Here is a 19,926-nt window from a genome sequence, read left to right on the forward strand (position 1 = left end):
AGGCTGTTTTTCAGAGCTGACTGACAGCAAATCTAGCAAATGAGCTCATTTCAGGGCTTGTTCTGTGTTTTGGGCACTTGCTCTGTAGACCATGGGGTGGGATATGTCTGTGGTTGAAGCAGCACTTGAGGTTTCAGGTCTTCCTCAAGGAGCTGAGATCACCCAGAGCTGTTGTGTGGAGGGAGGGGAAACACTGGAGTGCTGCTGTGGCCTGTGGAAGCCCACCCTGCCCTGGGAGTGTGGGCACAGTTGACCCTGTCCTTGCTGGCAGTGCCCCTTGTGTCCTGCCTGTGTCTAAGTGCAGCTGTGTGGGCACTCTTACATGGCATCCATGTGTGGGGACTCTTGCCTGACATCCATCTGCAGAAGTGTCTGGTTCCCTTGGTGTTTGTGCTGTCCATGTGTGTGTGCAGGGTTTGGGGACTGTGTAGGGTCAGGCAGCTCATCCTGGCTCTGTGCTTTGTGCAGGAACCCACCAGCATCGTTCTCTTACCCTGTCAGGCTCTTCCAGGCATTGCCATCTGGCTTCACTCCAGGCTTTACCATCCAAACTCTCCTACTGTTTCTGTAGGACTTGAAAGATTATAGGAATAAGGCAGGAGCAGCTGAATATCCCCTTTACCATTAACTTGCCCCACATGTTTCAGTGTTGTTTCTAGCCTGAAACTATTTTATTAAATTTGGGGGAGGAATTCTGCTCCAGCATCCAGGCAGGGCTGTGGACAGCTGAGAAGGGGAATGTGATTTCTGGGACTCCAAGGCTTTATTTCCATTGTTCCCAACTCGTTCATTTCTGAGGAGGCAGAGTCTGTGTCTCTGCTGTGTATTTTGGTTGGATGGAAGAGGGGTGGGGATCATTTTAATGGCAAGATCTCTGTTGCCCTGTGGTTCTTTGTGTTCTGATTCCTGGCCCAGACCTTGTGCTCAGAAGGAGCAGAGCCTTGTGTGTGTTCAGAGCAGCCTGTGTGTTCTCTGTGTCGGATCAGGAGACACTTGTGCCTTGCTGTTTGCCAAGCCTTGATCCATTCTGAGTCACCTGTACGAGGCAGATGCTCCTTTTGGATTTGCCCTCTTGGAGCAGGAGGGGTGTTAGGTTGCAGCAGCTCCCACCTCCCTGGGAGCTGTGTGTGGAAGCAGTGAGTGCTGCTGGCAGCTGGATGTGAGCAGCAGGTGGTTCAGCACGTGTTCCCTGTGTTCCTGGGCAGTTGCTGTTGCGTTGACCCTTCCCTGACCGTGTTTTGCTGCAGGGTGGAGATGCTGCAGCTCTATGAACGGTGCATTCTCATGGATATTGAGTTCTCTGACACCCAGAACGTGGACCAGTTGCTGTGGAAAAATGCTTTTTACCAGGTGATTGAGAAATTCCGGCAGCTCCTCAAGGACCCTCAGGGGGAAAACGCCCAAGAAATTCGGAACAAACTGCTCCTGCTTCTAGATGAGGTAAGAAGAGAGAGACATCCCCAGATTCCACTAAACCTTTGGGTGGGATTGACTGGTTTTTAGAAAGGGATGGTGTAATGGGGCAACAGGTCATCTTGATCTTATTCTTGTCTCCATGTGCCTTTTATCATCCTTATGCAAAGAGGATGCTCAGACACATTATGGTTTAGAGGGGCAGGTGTAGGTCGGGGTAGGTCGGGGTAGATTTCTGTTACAATTTAAACCAGTTTGTTTTGGTGTGTTTGTGTTAATTTGAAATTGATTTAAGCTAAAATGAAATTAATGCCCTGAAGTGAAGCTAAACAGAAGCATTCCTGGAGATGTTTGTGGCAACTTTACCAAATTTGCTTGGAAGTCATTGTGTAAAACTGCAGCTCAGTTTAGTCTTTGTACCAGGTAGGCTGACACACCTGAGAAGATGTGTTTGAAAGAATTAGGGTGAGAAAAAGAACTGCTGGAGGCCTTTAGTCCACCCTCCTCCTCAAAGCAGACTCGTTAAACACTAAATCCAGTCAGTCCTGATTTTGTGTAGCTCAGTCTTAAAAACCTCTGAGGCTGAGATCCCACAACCTCCTTGTGTTCTGAAGAGGAACAGCCCAAACCTCAGGGAGATGGAGCTCCTTTCTTGCACGTGGCAGGGCTGGTGTGGTGATTTTGTGCTTGTCATTAGAAAGATCATAACATCCAAGTGTGTGTGTGTGTGTTTTGCAGGGCTCTTCTTTTTTTGATGGCCTCCTCCAGAAGCTGCAGGTCTCCTACCAGTTCAAGCTGGAGGACTACATGGATGGGATGGCCATCCGCAGTAAACCTCTCAGGAAAATGGTAGGTTGGCTTCCTGCTGGAGACTTCTCATCCTGGTAATCCTGTGCAAGGTACTGCACTCAGTGGCACTCAAACAGAGCCAGTTTGTTTGCAGGGAGGCTTTCTCAGCTGCTGGACAACTCTGCACTCTGGTGCAGTAACATTTCTTAGCTTCTTTGCAAAGAGTTTGTTTTGTACCAGCTCTGTGACCAGAGCTAATAAAGCAAAGAAGGGTCCAAAGGCACCCTGACCTTTCCTGAGATATTGAACATGTTTTTTTTTCTGCCTGTGGAATCCAGAATAATGAGGGAAAGCTGGCAGTTGTGCTGCCTCCCTGACGTGTTGCCCTGAGCTGTGAGTGCAGGTGCAGGGACAGCTGGGAAAGAATATTTTAGTTCAGCTCCATTCCCACAGAGATGTGTTTATCCAACAGCTGTCCTCAAATTGGTCGTGGACTGAACACCCCCCTTGTGTAGAGAGGTGGGGTATTGTGTCAGAGAGGAGGTGTTTAGGGGATTGGCTTGCCCCTACAAATGCTGAACCAGTGCAATGGAACCTTGTCATTTCATCATGCTGCCCTTTTGTGAGACCTTCAATGCATCACTGACCTCCTGTTGGCTCTGTACAGCCCCTGTGGGCTCGCTGGCTCTGCAGGTGAGTCAGGGCTGTGTCCCAGGTGCTCCATGGCTGCTCCTTTGCAGGTGAAGTACGCCCTGATCAGTGCCCAGAGGTGCATGATCTGCCAGGGGGACATTTGCCGCTACAGGGAGCAGGCCAACGACACGGCGAACTACGGGAAGGCCCGCAGGTAGGGACCCAGCTGCTGTGTCCTTCCAGCACTGCTCTGCCTCTGGATACCAGGCTGGATGTAATTTCATCCCTGAATTTGCCTCTGGCCAAAGAAGGCTTTCTCTTCCCTTTAAAAGTCTTTCCACTCCTCTGTTGTATCGCGCTCCTGTAAAGGTGAAAGGTGTAGCTGGGTTTTGCTGTTCCAGAGAGCAAGCTGCCAGATCCAGTCATCCTCCATCTAGAAGTGGAGGTGGTGGAAATTGTCCTGTGCTGATCCTGCAGCACAGAGGGAGGGTTTAGACCACTGAACCTGGCAGATTTGCTCTTGTATTTTCTGGTGGCTTTTGCATCCATATGCTCTCACTCCATCAGAACTTAGCAGCACTTGTTGCCCCCTGCCCATCTGTGGGGTTAGACAGGAGAATTTCCTTCTGCAGCTGGAACTGCCCTCTCTTGCCCAGTGCCCCACCCCTCCCTAGTTTGGGCACAGCTCACTGTCTGTGCTCACTCCTGCAGGCAGAGGGCACTTGTGGGAAGGGCCAGTTCCCTGCAGAAATGGCAATTCCAAGGGGAGTTCTGCACCCTTGAGGACAAGGAAGGCAGCCTGATGTCCTTTCAGTGACCTTTTCTCTCTGTTTTTTCCCTTCCCCAGCTGGTACCTGAAGGCTCAGCAAATTGCTCCCAAAAACGGCCGCCCGTACAACCAGCTGGCACTTCTGGCCATCTACACGGTAAGATGCTCCTCAGGCAAGGATGTGCAGGCACAGGGAGAGCCTCTGGGATGGCTGGGAGATTCCATCTGGTGGAGAAATGCATTGTTTAGGGCAGTGCTCAGATGGTTTGGGTTTTTTCTTAAAAGAAAAAAAAGGCTGATGGCAGGATGTGCTGTGTGGATTCCAGCTGCTGTGGCTTCAAGCAGCCTTGTCAGATACACGCTACTCCCTCAGGGATTTTGGGGACTGTTTTGTGGGCTGTTGAGAGTGTAATTGTTTTAAGATGAAAACACAGCCCACTTTTTGCATGAGATTTTTGTGCTCAGAGCCATCTGTTTGCTATCTTATCACTGAACCTGTGGGCACTGGTCTGAGCAACATCTACACGTGATTTCCCCGGGTTTCAGTTGTGCTGGCTACTCTAGCCATGCAGGAAAACTGATTTCAGGGAAGATGTGGCAGCAGATAATGGGAGCATCATGCTGGGGCACAGAGGCTGGCAGGGATCTGCCAGTTCCAGCACTGGAAGATGCTGGTTTAAAGTAGAGCAGTTCAGAAGTACCTTTCCTTCATGGCTGGGAAGGACCTTTCTCACTGTGTCTGTGGGAAACACATGGGAACACTGGGGCTTTGAATGCCCCAGAGGAGTGGCAGCTCTGAGCCACTTGTTTTTGTTTTGTTGTGTTTTTTGCAGAGGAGGAAGCTGGATGCTGTGTATTACTACATGCGCAGCCTGGCTGCCAGCAACCCCATCCTCACTGCCAAGGAGAGCCTGATGAGTCTGTTTGAGGAGACAAAACGCAAGGTGAGTCTTGGAGCTGGGCTGTGGGGTGCTGCACCTGCCTGTGCTACCTGTCTGTGCTGCAGAGCATGGAGAGAGTGGTGGCTTTTGGACTTGGAGACACTCCTGACCTACTTCTAAGAAATTTCATGAGAGAGGCAGCCTTCAGAATGATGGTTTTGGGGTGGTTTGGGCAGCTGAATCTTTTGTTTCTGGGTCACAAACTGATTTAGCTGAGCTCAGCAAGGGTTGTTGGTTGCTGTGGTTTGCAGCATGGCCTTGGCATGCAATCATTGCTTTATTCCATAGGTGCCCCACACCTGTGGGGATGGATAAGGGAGGCTGCAGTGCCTTTGTGCCCCAGGGAGTCACCCCAAAAACAGCACATGGGCTGCCCAAATACAGCACATGGACAGCTTTTCTTGTCCTGGGGTAGCTGGAGTTGAAAACTGCTCACCTGCACTGTCCTGCAGAGTCAGAACCAAATTCTGGACGTGTCCATGGGTTACTGTTGTTGTGAGGCAGGGGAAAGGGCTAATTTTTCCATGAATATGAAATGATACACTTCCCCTGACCCTTGATCCCTGGGTGATCTGAATGTATCCTGTGTGCCCAGTCCGAGCAGATGGAGCAGAGGAAACATCAGGTGCTGGATGTGAGCCCCAACCGCCGGGGCAAGGGCAAGAAATCCACCCTGAGACAAGTGGGAGATGATGCCACCAGGCTGGAGATCTGGATCCATCCCTCCCACCCCCGCTCCTGCCAGGGCCACGAGTCCAGCCGGGATTCTGAGCAGGACAATGGGCTTGGGAACCTCAGCCCCAGCGACGTGAGTACTGCAGGAGGCGGCCGCTGGCTTCGCTCTCATGTCTTTGGAATGCAGTGGAATGACACTGGATCTGTTTTGCTTTCCTGTTGCTAAATTTTCCAGTGTTTTGGCTTTCCCTGTGGGAGCTGTGCCTGGGTCAGGCTGAGGAGCTGGTGACCTCGTGCCTCTCGTGTTTAAGGCATGTTGTTACCATCCCTCTCTTGGCAGCGTGTGCTGGCGTGGCTGATGTGGAACAGGAGAGAGGCACAAACACAAGATGCTGTGAAATGCTTCTGCTCTGAGGGCTCTAACTTGGGTGAGGTTCCCGCTGGGAAATGAGGTCAGGTGCTGGAGACCAGGGTTAACAGTGACCCTGGCAGTTCTGAGGATTGTTCTGGAAGTGTGTCACTTGTCCCATTGCCAGATGATCACTGAGAATGGGAAAACCATGGTTTCAATTTCCAGTGTAGGTGTTACATTTGCATAACTTGCACTGCTGAGAGGCCAGACCAGCACCTTTCTTTTGCAAGAATTAAAAATATAATTAAGTGGCGGTGTCTCCTGTGAGCCTGTCCAGCTGTACCTTGCAGGAGGAGCATGGGTGAGTTCTGTTTGTCAGGCCCAGGAATGAGGGCAAAGGCACTGGTGGTTGGGAGCTCATCCTCCAGGAATCTTTGCACTGCTCTGGCACATTTGACTTGCAAGAGAACTTGCCAGGGAGCTCTGGGCTGCCTGTCCTAAAATGGCCGTTAAGGATGGGTGTTTAGGAGAACTGGGAAAACCTTCCCTGCACACTGTGGGGCCCAAAGCTTCTTGGATTTGTGCTTTTGTAACGAGTTTGTGACTTCAGCTGGGTGGAACTGGGGTGAAGTCTTGGGATTTTGAAAGATAAGCTCTGGCACATTGCTGCAGCATTTTTCAAATGTTCCTGCCCTTGGTTATTTTCCCTCTCCTCAGCTTTTCTTCTGGGGACTTCTGCTTCCTCAGCATCACTGAAAGGAATGTGCCAAGCTTTAGCTTCTCCATCAATCACAGATGAAGCTGCTTGGCATGAGATGCTGTCAGTGTTTTTGGGGCACTGGTGGGGGTTTCTCTTTTGCAGTGCTGTCACAGGAGGCAGAGTAGCAGCTGGCAAAGTGGGAGGCAGGGATGTGTTTGTAGTGCAGCACTTTGTGCTGGACCTTCCTCTGTTCAGTGGGGTCTGTGCTCTCTGAAGTGCAGCTTGCTGGCACTGTCTGTACACACTGTCTGATATTTACCATTAGTCTTGATTTCTTTCTGTTTGAAACATTGGCTCCTGAAAAGTAGGAGCTTTCTGATCACGGAGGAGCCACACCATCAGAAATAGAATGGCAAAAGGGAGCTGAGAGCCTGGGTTTGGGCACTGTTGGTTTTGGCAGCCAAGATATTTATTCTCAGGCTGCCTGTGCCTACTGTGGGGCAGCACTAGAGTTGGCACAGCTGCTTATGGGGCCAGATCACCCAAAATACCCACGTGGAAAGGAAACCTTAACTCTGTGTCGCTGCCAAAGCTCCCGAGCTGTGAAGCCGTGGGCTGGATGAAGACAGCAGCTCTTGGGGAAGCTCTGGACTCCTCCCTCATTGAAGCCGTACCCTGTCAGCCTGCTCCTCGCAGCATCCCCGGGTGTTTTGGAGCTGCTCGGCTGGAGAGGAGCCGAGCAGCCCCGAGTTGCCACTGTGTGGCAGTGTTTGGCCTCGGAAGGGGACAGGAGCAGGAGCAGCCTGGTGCTGGCAGCACCTCTGCCCCACATCCCCGGCAGGAAGGGAACAGCTCTGCTCCCAGGGGACGTGTGCCAGCGTTTGTGTGTCATTTTGGGGAAATGAGGCTAAATGTGTCATTGCCTGCCCAGTCCCTTCCTTGCCAGCTTCAGCCCTTGCAGATGCAGAGGCAGGCTGTGTTCTGTGCTGGCCCTGATAGCTGTGCTCTGCAGGTAGCAGAGGCATCAGCCTTATGGCAGCTGATGCAGACCCACAAAACCCTTTGAACCCCCTCAGAAATGCCCTAAACCCCCTCAGAGATGTCCTAAACCCTTTTGCAGACCCCTTTAATCTCCTCACATTCCCCCCTAACCCTGTCAGAGACCCCTCTGCACCCTCAAAATCACTTTAACACCCCCTAAACTCCCCCAGGGATGTCCTTAACTTTCTCAGACATCCTTAACTCCTCTCTGGAATGTCCTAAACCACCTCAGAGCCCCTCCTAAACCCCCTCAGAGATGCCTCAAACTCTCAGTTTCTGGGCCGGAGAAGGGAATTTTACCAGGCAGAATGGGTGAGTTCAGATGCCAGCAGCAGGCACAACACTGCAAGTAGAGATAAAACAGCTCTGGATGCATTCTGGGCAGGGTGTGGGAGAGAGGCTGCTTGCACCCCTCAGCCAGAGGCTGCTGTTTCAAACCCAGCCACAGGTGGTTTGACTGTGAGGATGCTGACTGTTCTACAGGTGGCAAGAAATCAACTGGGAATGTTTTCTGTCCTCAGTTGTCACTGTCTTCGCTGTGCAAATGGTGAGGTGCCAGTCCTGTGAGGTGACACACTTTGCAGGGAGGTGCTGCACGATTTGCTCTCCCAGGACCTGCTGGTGTGTGTGCTGTCCCTGTCAGCACATGCTTACACATCTCTGCTCAGGACTCACTCCATTCTCCCTTATTTATGCAGCTCTGTACCAAGACCCCAAAATTGCTGTATTTCAGGGTCAGGAGCCCACAGCCTGGAGTTAGTAATGTGGGATGGCAAGGGTGAAAAGGCCAGCTCTCAAACCACAGCCATTTCTGGGATGAGGGAAGCATGTGGGGCTGGCAGTTTGCCTTGCACTGTGCTTTTAGGTAGAGGCTTGGCAGAGCTGCCTGTTTCACAGTTTGCTCCATTCCCTTTTCTAGGAAGATGCAGAACTGGAGGAACACACCACCTGTGCGCACCAAGGGGTGTAAATCTGTGTTTGGCCCCTTCCCCTGTCACTGGGTTTGGCACTGCTGGCACACAGCACAAGGGACAGTTTCAGAGTGAGCTGAGGAGGTGTTTGAGTTGCAGCCTGGCTGGTTTATGCTCAGGGTTTTGGCTGTTTTCAGCCTTTTGGGGTTTCATTCTGTGAACAGCTGCTCTCTGTGGTCTCTTGTACGTTGCACGTTTCTGGGTGTGCAGGGGCAGGAGGGCCCAGGCTGACCCTTCCCCTGGCAATATCTGGTCACTTTGTGTGCAGTTCCAATGAGAAACGCTAAAAAAGGAGGCTGAGCAAGTGAGCAGTTGTTGGTGAGCTGAGGAGCTGAACCTCTGCCATTTCTTCTGTGCCACTGGTTTCATTTGCCATGGGTCTGTATTCATCTTAAATCTGATAGTACTGTAAGCAGTTTGCTCTGCAGGCTGTGAATTGGTAAAGTAAACAGGGCAAACGGGCTGTCAGTCTCTTGAGAAAGTGCTAATATTACACTGAGTTTGAGATTTTAATCACTCCTGTCAGGAAATGCTGAGTTAAGGTTCTCACAATTGCTGCTGCCTGCTGCCTCTGCTCTGCAGTAGACACTTCCTTGTGTTACACACAGCATGCAGGCACTAATAAAGATTGCTGCAGCTAAGATTAGGGAAGAGAGGTTTTCCCTTGGCAGGCCAGTAATTGAATAATACTTCTCTCCAGATGGCTGAATACTTCATCATCATTAAAGAATTAAGTCTCTTAGCCTCTTTGTGAGAGGTCAGTCTTGTAGAACCATCAAAAGTTTGGTAGGGCCACCAGAAAAGCTCTTGGGAAAGCAAAGGCCAGAGTCAAGATCTGCTGTCACAGCCCTGTGCATCAGCTGCAGGAGCATTCCCATTTTCCTTCAGCCCGCTGGTCAGGGATAGAAGTTTTGGATTTGCCTGGTGCTGGGTGCCCCTGCAACAGTGGCAGAGAAATTGGGGTGAAATTGGAATTCAGAACAGGTTTTAACTTCCATTTCTTTACCCAGATTTTCTTCTCAGGAGCAGGGAGTGTGGAGCACTGCACCAGGGTTTCCATGAGTGAACAGTAAATACCACCATGAGGCAGTTTTGGGAATGCATGTGCAGGAGCCTGGGGCTGCCCAAGCTGCTTCCTCCACAGAGACCTCATGTCCTTAGTGAAAAGGGTCCCTGTCCCAGTCAGCTCCTGCGTGTTTCACATCCCTTTTTCCTTGGTGATGTTTGTTGTTCCTGCTCTGTGCTCTTGTTCCTCTTGGGCAGCAGCCACTTGGGTGACTGGGCTGGCTCCTTCTCCTGCCTGGTTTCAATCCATGCAGTTTTTCTTTTGATGGAGCTTGGGTTTTGCATCTGGAGGGATAAAAACTCCTTTTAGTCCGGGAGCAGCTGTGGTGGGGGTTTCTTGGCCATTCTGTCACACACGGGGGCAGAAGTGACCCGAGTTCAGAGCTGGGGCTGCCTGGATGTCACTGCCTCTGCTCCCTGGGAGTGTCTGCTTTCTTCAGAGGCTGTTGTGGTGTGAGCTGGGTGTCTCTGAGCATGGCCAAACTTTGCTCACGCAAATACACCCCACAGACACCCCTGTTTCTGAGAGCTTCCCCCTCCACTCTCAGCTCTTCCCCTCACCTTGTTACTCTGTTCCATTACACATGGCTAGAGGTAAGTGACAGGCAGAAGTGGAAATGATGTATTGCTGTAATGATGGTTGTTCTTCCATACAGATGCACAGAGAAGGGGCTGCTTGGGGAACTCATTATTTTTGGTGCATCCCTGCCAGGCTGGTGGGAGCATTTCTCCTCACTGCCAGCATGGTTGGGTGGTTTCACTCAGGACAGTGAAAGATTGATCTTTTCTTTGCAGAATCCTGTGAATAATCTTTGCTGGATGAAGTGCAGGGCTCCTACAGGGCTCTCTCATTTGATCCTTCCATGGTGCCAGGTGGGCAAAGCCCTCAGAATGTTCCATCTTAGGATCTTGTGATCTGGAAAATGAGCCCAGGCAGCTGGGGCTGTGCCTGTGGTTTAGATGGGCAGGGTGAAAACACAGACTTGCTGCCTTCCCCCCACTGCTGGGGCATGGCTCCCCAAAAAGCACATGATGTCCTGTGCTGACTCTTGCATGCTTTTAGAGGTTTTTTAACCCAAAATTAGATGCTGGTGCAGAGAGTGGAGGGAATGGACCCAGTAGCCCAGCAGTGCCTGCACATGCCCTGTGTGCTGCTGCTGGAGCTGTTCCACAGCAGTTGAACGTCTGAGCCCCACCAGAGCAGGGGTGTAGGTGTGTCCCCAAAGGGAGGGAGTGTCCCCTGGGGAGCCAGTGGGGTACACACAAGCTCTTAGAGTGCCAGCACCTTGTCACAGGAGGGTGGCTTGTGTCAGGAAGTTTGTCCCCTCTATGGTTAGGTGCTCTCCAGTACTGAAGTGAGTGATCCTGTGTGAGGTGTGCTGTGTACTGGGCTGTCCTTGCTCTCAGAGGATGGCAGTGCTTCCCCCCCAGCCTGCTTCTGATCCACGCCTCTGCGGAGCTGCCAGCCCTGCTGAGCCTCCCCTGCAGCACAAGAAGAAGCAGAGATGCTCTCTGGGGTGGGAATGCCAGGCACCAGCAGCCAGCTGAGGGCTGCCTTCCCTTATTTCTGCCCTTTCTCCACCACCCACATGAGAGAACAGCAAGAGCTGTTGCATCCTTCATCTCTGTGCCCAAAGCGAGACTTGAGAGGGAGAAGTGTGGAGTTCCCTCTGTCTTGCCCTCATTTTCCTCACCCCCACAAGCTTGCAGGAAGCTGTTGGGTTTGGTTACTCATTCATGGAGGTCAGGACTAGGTCTGGGGTTTTTTTTCCCCTTTGTGTTTAGGAAACAGTTTACAAACTGTTTTGAGCACGGGGGAGCTGGTGGCGTGTGAAAGAGGCTTGTCAGCCTCTTTACTGCTGGACTTGCATTAATTCTCTGCCCTGCCTCCTTTTCTGTAATCTCTTTCTTGGTTGGCAGCATGAGTATTTCTGAGTGCTTTCCCCTGCCTGCAACCCCTCTGCCTCCTGATATGACCTCAGCCACCAAACCACCTTGGGGCTTTATTTTTACTCAAGCCGTTTTGTTTCGCGTGATGAGGTTGCTTTCTTTCCCTCAGCAGTGAGAAGAGTTCTGTGCAGAGGAAGTAAAAGAGTGCCAGGCTGCAGTTGAAACTGGTTAAACACCAAAACCACACTCCTGGTCTCTCTGGGTCTGAGACGTGACACTCAGCCATGCTGTTCAGCCCTGGCTCTTTTTTTGCTTGCCAGTTGTGCACCATCCCTGCTTGCACTTCGTTTTTGTAATAAATTGTGTTTTCACTTCAAATTGCTGATAAAAACCTTCTCAGCTGCAATTCCTGTGTTAGCAATCCAGCCAGAAGACACTGCTTCCACGTTGCCTGGGTTTGTGATGTCCTGTGGATGGTCAGTGCTGCTCCACCAGAGAGCCCAATCCAGCCTGTGCACTCATGTCATGTAGAACCCAAATGATCCTTTCCAGCACTACTTGACCTTTTGTCACTACCCAGAAAGTGAAGACTGAGCTATTTGTAACAGTTTCCAGAAGTTGGTGTTGATAATTTCCCCTGCTCTTCTTCTTTTTAGTTGGTGGTTTTATTTAGCTGTGAAGAACGAGGCAGGGACTAATGTTGCCTGAATGGGAGAGAGACCCTGGCATGTTCTCCTTCTGGCAGCAGGCATCTGGTGCTAATGTGTGTGGTGGATCAGAGGTGGGAGCACTACAAGGACATCAATGACTTGTGCTTTGTGAGGGGCTCTGCTCTATCCCTGTGCTCAAAGAGGCTGCGGTGAGGGGAGAGAGACTCCGTGTTCCAACAAGCTTCTCATACCCCAAAACCAAATACAATCATCCAGAAACCGCCTTTCCCTGTCAGTCACTCTTTCCTCATTTCCTCTCCTGCTGGTGCTGATCAGGCAGGGATTTGTGTGTAACCAAACCCCCTCCTGCTGCTGCACACGAGGCCTTGCTCAGAGCACGGGGTTTGATGATCCTGGTGCTGCACAGCGGTGTTGGGAGGGAGACTTTGCACTTGAGATGAGAATGCTGCCAGAATTGGCAGTACTGGTAAAGGAACTAAAATATCTTAATAGCAGGATTGGGAGATTTTCCAGAGCAGGGTGAAGGCTGTAGACACACATGTCTCTGGAGATTTTTTTTGTTGTTAGTCTAACCTTGATCTTTGTCTGAAGTTGGCCCAGGCCAACATTTCCTGCTGTCTGTTGTAGACTTTTTGAGATTGGCACCTTGTATCCCACAGCTAAACCTCTTAATTCTGCCATGGGGAATGTTTATTCCTCTTCAGTGTTGAATGAGCCATTTCCAGACAGGCTCCTATCCACTGTGGAGGTGGGTACTAGGAAAGAAACTTCCTTCCGGAGGATCAGGGAGTGGAACCTGCTGGACTCTGTCATTTCCTCTGTCCTTGGCTCTCCTCTTCCTCCCCAGCAGATTTCACTGCTGCATAATTCCAAGTGGAGAGGGAGATGCAGCAGGCTGGACACCTAGCTGTGGGAGCAGCCTGGCTGGGAGCAGCTCCTGTTGTCCTGGGTGGGGATCGTGGCTGGAAGAGTGGGGATGTGAAGGCTGGATGAGATAATGCTGTCATCCTTCTGGAAGGCTCTGTCTCTGCTCAGCCTGGTGGCCAAATGTCTCCTCTCTTGGCCCAACTCCATGCTAAGCCTTTCAGGGTTCCATCTCTTCAGTCTTCACCCTTAATTTCTCACATAATCTCCCTCCTTTGTGCTTTAACCCCACGAATAATCTGCTCTGGAGTAGTAAAGAAGGCTGACAGCACCCTGAGCTGCCTTAGAAGCTGATCTTTTATGACCAGAATTCATCACACATTTCTCAGTGTCAGTTTTCTGTCACAGAAAGGTGAATGCTGTTTATTCCTGGCAAACAGTGAGTGTTTGAGTATAAGCTGCTTTTGGTTGGGGCTGCTTTAGTGCACATGTGGCCTCCCCCTTACCTGCTGGACACAGAAAGCTCTGCCTGGGCTTTCAGTGCTTAACCAGATGCAGCCTTGAAGAGCTGAGCTTATATCCTAAACGACCTGCAGCACCAGAGCCAATTTGTGAAAAGTTTTGTGTCAAAAGTGAACTTGATATCTCAGCTGAGGGCTCTCTGGCGTGTTTGCATAGATTCAGAGAGTTTATGGTCAGCAGGGACCATTAGATCATCTAGTCTGATCTCCTGTATATCACAGGTCCTTAAATTTCACCCTGCTACCCCTATATGAAGCCAAATAACTTGTGTTTGGCTAAAGCAGTACTTCCAGAAAGACATCCAGCCTTGAGAATCCACCCTTTTCCTGGGGAGCTCGTTCCAGTGATAATTGCACTGGTTTTGAGATGCTTTTACCTTACTTACAGAGTGAATGTTCCCAGTTTGTTCCCATGCTTTGCTCTTCTGCAAGTGTAAAGAACCCTTAAGTAGCACGGAGGCACTTTACACCCAGCAATCCAATCTCCTCCCAGTCTTATTTTGATAACACTGAACAGATTGTGCTGTTGAAATTTTTCACTGCAAGGCATCAGTTCTAGCCTTTGAATCACTTTTATGGCTGTTTTTTTGGATCCTTACCAATTTTTCAGCATCCTTTTAAAAATAAGGGCACTAGAGCTGGATGCAGTATTTCAGTGCCATTCCCCACAGAGCTGTATTTAGATGTGAATGTGCTGTCCAGTCCCTGCTCTGCTTGCACATCCAAGGGATGTGTTTAATCCTTTTTGCTGGACATTGCCTTGGGAATTCAGCCATTGTGGTCCCTGAAGGCTTTGTGGAGAAGCTGCCTTGGGCACGATCTCCTGGAGACTTCATTTTCCATGTGGTGCCAGATGAATAACATGACATTTGATGCTGGAAACCCCCAGATTTTGAAGCTGTTTTAATAAACCCTGCGTGCATGTTCTGTAGCCATCGTTACTTACTGCTCCAAACGGGCAGTTTGACAGCAGAATTTCCTTTTGTTGGTTAAAAATGTTGCTAGTGAGTCTCTACCATCCTCTTTCCCTCCAGTTCAGTGAGGGTCCCTGAAGTCCTCTCTTTAAGAGGTTATTGAATCAGTTTATTCATTTAATGATAATATTTTTTCAAGAATGTTGCATATTACTAATTCATGGAAACCAAATTTAGATACAAGCTTGGTTGAAAAGGAAGTAACACACATATAAATATTCTATTTGACCTGCTTTCGTTGAGTTGAAAGTTCTGCTAGTAAATTCATTACTAAATTATGCTGAATTTATTTAGAAGTCAGATACTTGTTCTGGAGCCAGTGAAGTTGCCATAGCTTGATATTTAAGTTACTAAAGCAGATGATTTTCTTCCTTAACATTTTTCCTTTCACCTGCTCCCTGCTGGGATGAAGGAAGAACTCAAAAGCTCACTACTTTTGCCAGGAAGCTTCTTAAATTCCTTTTTCTCTTGCTGGGTTGATGGCTGCTAACTCTTATAGCCATGAGATCACTGCAAAAGACCAGGGAGCTGCAGGAGAGTCTCAGTGTCTCTTTACCTGTAAATTAATTGTTTGTATGCCTCAAGGCCATGATGCATCAGGGTTCCCTCTCTCTTCTGTGTCACAGCAAATTGGATTTTACATTTGTGTGGTGTCTGATGTTAAGTAGCAGGATTTTCACTGGAATTGCTTTTACTGCTGCAGAAATGAATCTGTTTGAGGACAGGACATTGCTCTGCTAAGCAGAAACCTGCACCAAACACGTGGCATGAGGCAGCCAAGGCAGGCCCTGTATCCATTTGTGGTTGCAGGTGGCATATGAAGAGAAGTGATTATGGTAATTAGCCCAGCTGGAATTTGCCCACAGCTCTGTGGGTACCTTGTAAACACTGCAAAAACGCCACACAATTTTAACAGCCCTTTTGTCTCATCACCTTTATGTAGGTAGCCATTTGCACAAAACCCTTTCCACCAGCACTTTGGTGGGGTTACACCTGTAGCACTAAAAATTCCTCCTGGTATCCTGCCAGTTGAGCCCACTGCAGCATTCTGGGCTTTTCAGGCATCTCTGTATCAGTGTTAGGCTGGGTGCTCTGAGAGAGCTGCCTGTGGAAAAAGAGGAATAATCTTAATGTGATGTATCTAACCCTTGAGCTGGGAGTGAGAATACAGCACGTTTTGAGTGCCTGGATGTTATTTCACACAGTTCTCAGCAAGGAAGCTGTGCCTGGAAAAGCCTGACTGCCCAAGAAACCCTGAAAATATTTGGGATGAGCGTGGTACGTGTTTTGGAGCAGAGCTGTGTGGCTCTGTGGTCTGTATCCCAACCCCTTGTCACTGAGGAGACCCTTAGACTCAGGAGAACGTCCTGCTGTGCTCCAGGCCCTTCCACTCCAGTGGAGACAGCACATTTGTTACAGGCAGTTTTGCATCTGGTCTCTTGATTAATGGACTTGTCTCTTGCAGCCTATTTTGACTCTGACACCGCTTTCTGCTCCACAGATGCTTTGCTGATGTTGAAGAAAGTTTGCCTCGCTTGATAAAGACCAGATCCTGGAATTTACTTCCAAACCTGAAGTAACAATTTTTAACTTGAAACGCTTTTTCCCCAGGAGTCACTTCTCCAGAATCTTTCCCTTATTTGGTGCCTCCTTCCCAGCTGGGGCTGATGCTCAGGTGCCAAGGCTCTGTGCACTCCTTGCCCGGAGTCAAACGGGTTCCAGCGCAGCAGCGCCGCTTCCAGCCCTGATCGTGGCACTCCATCTCCTGTGCCCTGCAGTGGCACTTCTAGCATTGCTCTGCTGGGTGGGGGACTCCATTTTCAGTGCAGGATCTGGAGGTGAAATGTTGCTTTCTTCTCTGCTGGCTGGAGGCAAGGCAGAGCTTTCCCGAAGCCGCCCGAGCGGTTCTGTGTTGCTGTCAGGCCGTGCTCCCCGTGGCCTCGAGGAGATTTGAGCTGGCTCTTCAGCCCTATTGCTATCTCTGCTCTTTTAGCTGCTCCACAAGAAGTTGTTAGTCACTGTTGATTCCTTCCATGGCAACAAATCCAGTTGGGTTGGCGGTGAGGTGTGTGAATGCTCCCCAAGCAGCGCTGGGCTGCTTCCTCTGGTGAGGTTGCCTCTTCCCAGGTGGATTTAGTCTGTCTGCACATGCTGACTCATGACAGCTGAAACAGCTGTTTTCAGCTTCAGGCACTACTGTGTGCAGGGACCCCTTCTTCTTCTTGACAGCTGGTTTGTTTTTGTAACTAATGCCTTCACTATATGCTCATAACTTCCATATCGGAGATGCCCTCTTTTCAGCTGGAAGGGCCAAAATCCAGCTTTTGACATAGTTTTGGTGTTGTATAAGCTTTTCTTGATGGGCTTTTCCCAAGTGGGCAACTGGGACGAGCCAAATTTGGTTTCCTGACCCAAGGAGCAGCATTGCCCACGAAGGGCAGCAGTGTCAGTGTGCTGGGTGTCCTGGTCTGGCATCCTGAGATCAGCATGAGGACCATTTTTGGGAAATCTTTGGAGGGAGCTGCTTTTGGGCTGCACAGTCAGCGAGAAGAAGTTGTTGTGGGTCTCATGGCAGCACTGTCAGGGTAGCGAGCGTGCTGACAGTGCTTCTGGGAAGTGTTCCTCTCCACCATGTGAGTGCAGAGCAGCAGGTGACAGAACTTCCTCCTGTGTGCCAGGCTGCCGCTCACGGAGATCGCTGTTTCCCTCTCCCCGTGAGAAGCTGAGTGTGATGGGAGGAGCTGGGAGGGCTCCCAGAGGCTGAGGGACAGGTGAGTCAGTAGAGAAACAGTCATCCAGAGAAAAGCCCAGTCAAAGCAGCCCCATGGCCTTTGCATGAACCCGAAGATGAAAGGTCCAAAGTTGAGTGATGAGCTCGTCAAAACCTCGAGGCTGTGAGAGAAAAAGTGGTGAAAAAAAGTGTGAGGTGCCTGCTTGAGATGCCACAGTGCTGGGGCACACAGGGCTCTGCCTGGGCTTGCTGGGGTTGTGATTTAAGCTGGCAAGAGGCATGAAACATGCTTCATTCCTAGAGGCAGGTATCACATTTCCTAAAAACAATTATAAGTAAGAGCATATCTCTGTCCCAGTTCTGTGCTGGTTGCTGGGGAGTGTGACTGGTTAGTCCTTGGGATTGTGAATGAAAAGGCTGAGTGTGAAACTTGCTCTGAGAAAATGGGGGTGAAGGCAATGTCCTGACAAGCCCTCCTGGAGCTGGGTGTCTGTGGACACACTCTGGGCATGTCCCTGCTGGGTGTCACTTTCCATTCAAGGTGGGGAATTCTGGTTTTCCCCCGCTGCCAGTAAAGTGTGGGGATTGCAGAGCACTCATGGGGCCGTGGGTGAATGTGGGCCTTGGAGGAAAATTTCTGCCTCAATTTCTTTTTTCCCCCACTTGCAGCCTGCCCATGAGCATTGATATCCAGTAGAGATGGGTCAGGCCACGAGCTCCTTCTCTTTTCCATATTTCCCCTCAAAGGATGTAGAGCATGGTCCCCCTCTTCCAGCTCTTTCACAGGGTCTTGCTGTGGGGCAGAGCATTCCCCACCACCCCTCCAAGACTCTTGCACTGACCTGGGGGCTGTGATTCCTTAGATTCCTTAGGCTGTGTCTGTGTCAGGGTCTGTGATTTCAGCCAGTGCTGGTCACAAAACAGCTTTTTTGCCTCTGCAAGCTCTTGCAGAAGAAAAAAAAAAAGACCTGTTAAAGGCTTCAAGCTCTCAATTACCATAGTGTCCTAAGGTGAAGAATCAGCTATATCCAGACTTCACTGCCAGAATGAATAAGAGCTTTGCTGTGCTGTCCCAGTATTCCCCAGTCTCTTCTGGGTTCCATCTGCAGAGTTAATAAAATGGTGGCAAATCAAGTTGAGTTCTAGTGGAAAGGGCTCTTTAGGGCAGCAGTAAAATAGTGAGTAAGCAAGAACCCCTTGCTGCAGGGGCCAGTTTAATTGGTCTGGCTTGTTTTATGAGACAGGTTTTATGTCTAAACTCGCACATGGCCCAGGAGCAGCTCTGCAGCAGGGCATCATTCTCCTGCATGGATCCTCTGGGAACGCAGCCGGGTTAATTACACCTCACTGGAGGTGCAGAGCAGCTGGCATCAGTCATGGCTCGAGCCCAGGGGCTCAGCAAATGGGGCTGGGAGGTGGCACCAGAGCTGGGATGCCAGTGACAACTGTCCCCTGCAGCCTGGCCTGGCAGACAGCTCAGGAGGCTCTGGTCAGTGCCTGCCCTGCGTCCTCTGGCGTGTGCCCAGCTCTTGGCTGGGCACTGCCACGGCCCTGCCAGGTGATCTTATCCTCCCCCTGTGAGTGGAAGTGGGGGAGTTGAAGCTGTAAAAGCCCTGGGTGGGTTGGAGCAGCGTGCTGGTGCTCTGGGTCGCTCCTGGTCAGCGTCTCCCTCGCAGCACTCGGGGCCTGGCTTTTCTCAGCACGCTGAGGCTGTGCAGGCACAGGCGAGAGAGGAAAACCTCCTGCTCTGGGGAAGGTAAAAGTGAGGCCAGTCCACTCCTGCTGTGACACAGCCACCCCCAGGGCCAGGCTGAGGGAGGGCTTACCCACCCACAGCCATCCTCAGAGCCGTGCAGATAGGGACTGGGAAAGCCCAGAGCTGTGCTGAGCGAGCAGAGGTGGCCTGGAGCAGAGTAAGTAATTATTCAAGTCAGGTTTTGGAGTCAGGGGACCAAAGCAGGGCAGGAAGCTGCAATCACACTGTGTGCTACATCCAGCTTCGTGTCCACAGAATCATGGAATGGTTTAGGAAGGCACCTTAAAGACCATCTAGTTCCAGCCCCCCTGCCACGGGCAGGGACAGCTTGCACTAGAGCAGATTGCTCAGAGCCCCATCCAACCTGGCCTTGAACACTTCCAGGAATGGGGGCATCCACAGCTTCTCTGGGCAGTTCAGTAGCTGAACTGCATGTTGAAAATGCAGGGTCTCAGAGGCTCTGCTGGCACATCTGAGCACTCTGTCTAGCACCAGATAAATGAGGGGGTGCAGCATCACCCCAATCCTCCCTGGCTTCTGGAAGCTGCTCCTGGCAGGGCACAAACAAGTGTGAATGCTGCTGCTGAGCTTTCCATGCTGGCTGCTCTGCAGAAAAGTGCTGGGGAGGGCATCCTGCTCCCTCTGCCTTGTCCAGCTGCTGCTCTGCCTCTGACACGGTCAGGAGCACGGAACAGGCTGCTGCTGGTGCTTGTGGGCTTGTGTTTTTCCATCAGTGGGAATGCTGCTTTTGGAGACTCCTTTTCCAGAACCACTTTGGGCTGTGCTAAGTTTTGAATTGATGAGACAGAGGGGAGGAGAGCTTTGCCTGTCAGTGCCTGGGGTGCAGGTACCAGCTTTGGGTTGCTGGGGTGCCCAGGGTGTGGGGCCGGGGCTCCCGCGGCGCAGCAGCCCTGTGCAGGATCACAGGACCCGGCAGAGGGTGCTGTGTCTCCACCGCCTCTCCCGGCTTCGCTCCCAGCTCCAGCTGTTTGGCACTTGCCTCTGCCTCTGTGCATGATGTTTGTAAGAGTTTGGGCATGTCCATTTGGTTCCCATCTCCAGTGCCACCCCCAGCATCCAGGCCAGGTTCTTCTGTCACTGGGGACATTCTTAATTCACAGGAAATAGGAGAGAGTTTAATTGTTTTCTCCTCTCTCTCTTTTTTTTTTT

At 50.7% G+C, this 19,926-nt stretch overlaps 1 protein-coding gene across 2 annotated transcripts in view; it reads left to right on the forward strand.

The window, feature by feature from the left end:
* SMG6 (SMG6 nonsense mediated mRNA decay factor) overlaps nucleotides 1-19,926 on the forward strand; it is a 105,778-nt gene that overhangs the window by 3,278 nt on the left and 82,574 nt on the right. For both annotated transcript variants that reach the window (XM_084219136.1, XM_084219137.1), the window contains exons 3-8: nucleotides 1,248-1,440; nucleotides 2,152-2,262; nucleotides 2,943-3,049; nucleotides 3,683-3,761; nucleotides 4,438-4,548; nucleotides 5,141-5,353. In XM_084219136.1, coding sequence (XP_084075262.1) covers nucleotides 1,248-1,440; nucleotides 2,152-2,262; nucleotides 2,943-3,049; nucleotides 3,683-3,761; nucleotides 4,438-4,548; nucleotides 5,141-5,353 — 814 coding nt within the window. The remainder of the gene's footprint in view (nucleotides 1-1,247; nucleotides 1,441-2,151; nucleotides 2,263-2,942; nucleotides 3,050-3,682; nucleotides 3,762-4,437; nucleotides 4,549-5,140; nucleotides 5,354-19,926) is intronic.

This window comes from Fringilla coelebs (genome assembly GCF_963513975.1).
Source record: "Fringilla coelebs genome assembly, chromosome: 20".
Taxonomy (NCBI): Eukaryota; Metazoa; Chordata; class Aves; order Passeriformes; family Fringillidae; genus Fringilla; species Fringilla coelebs.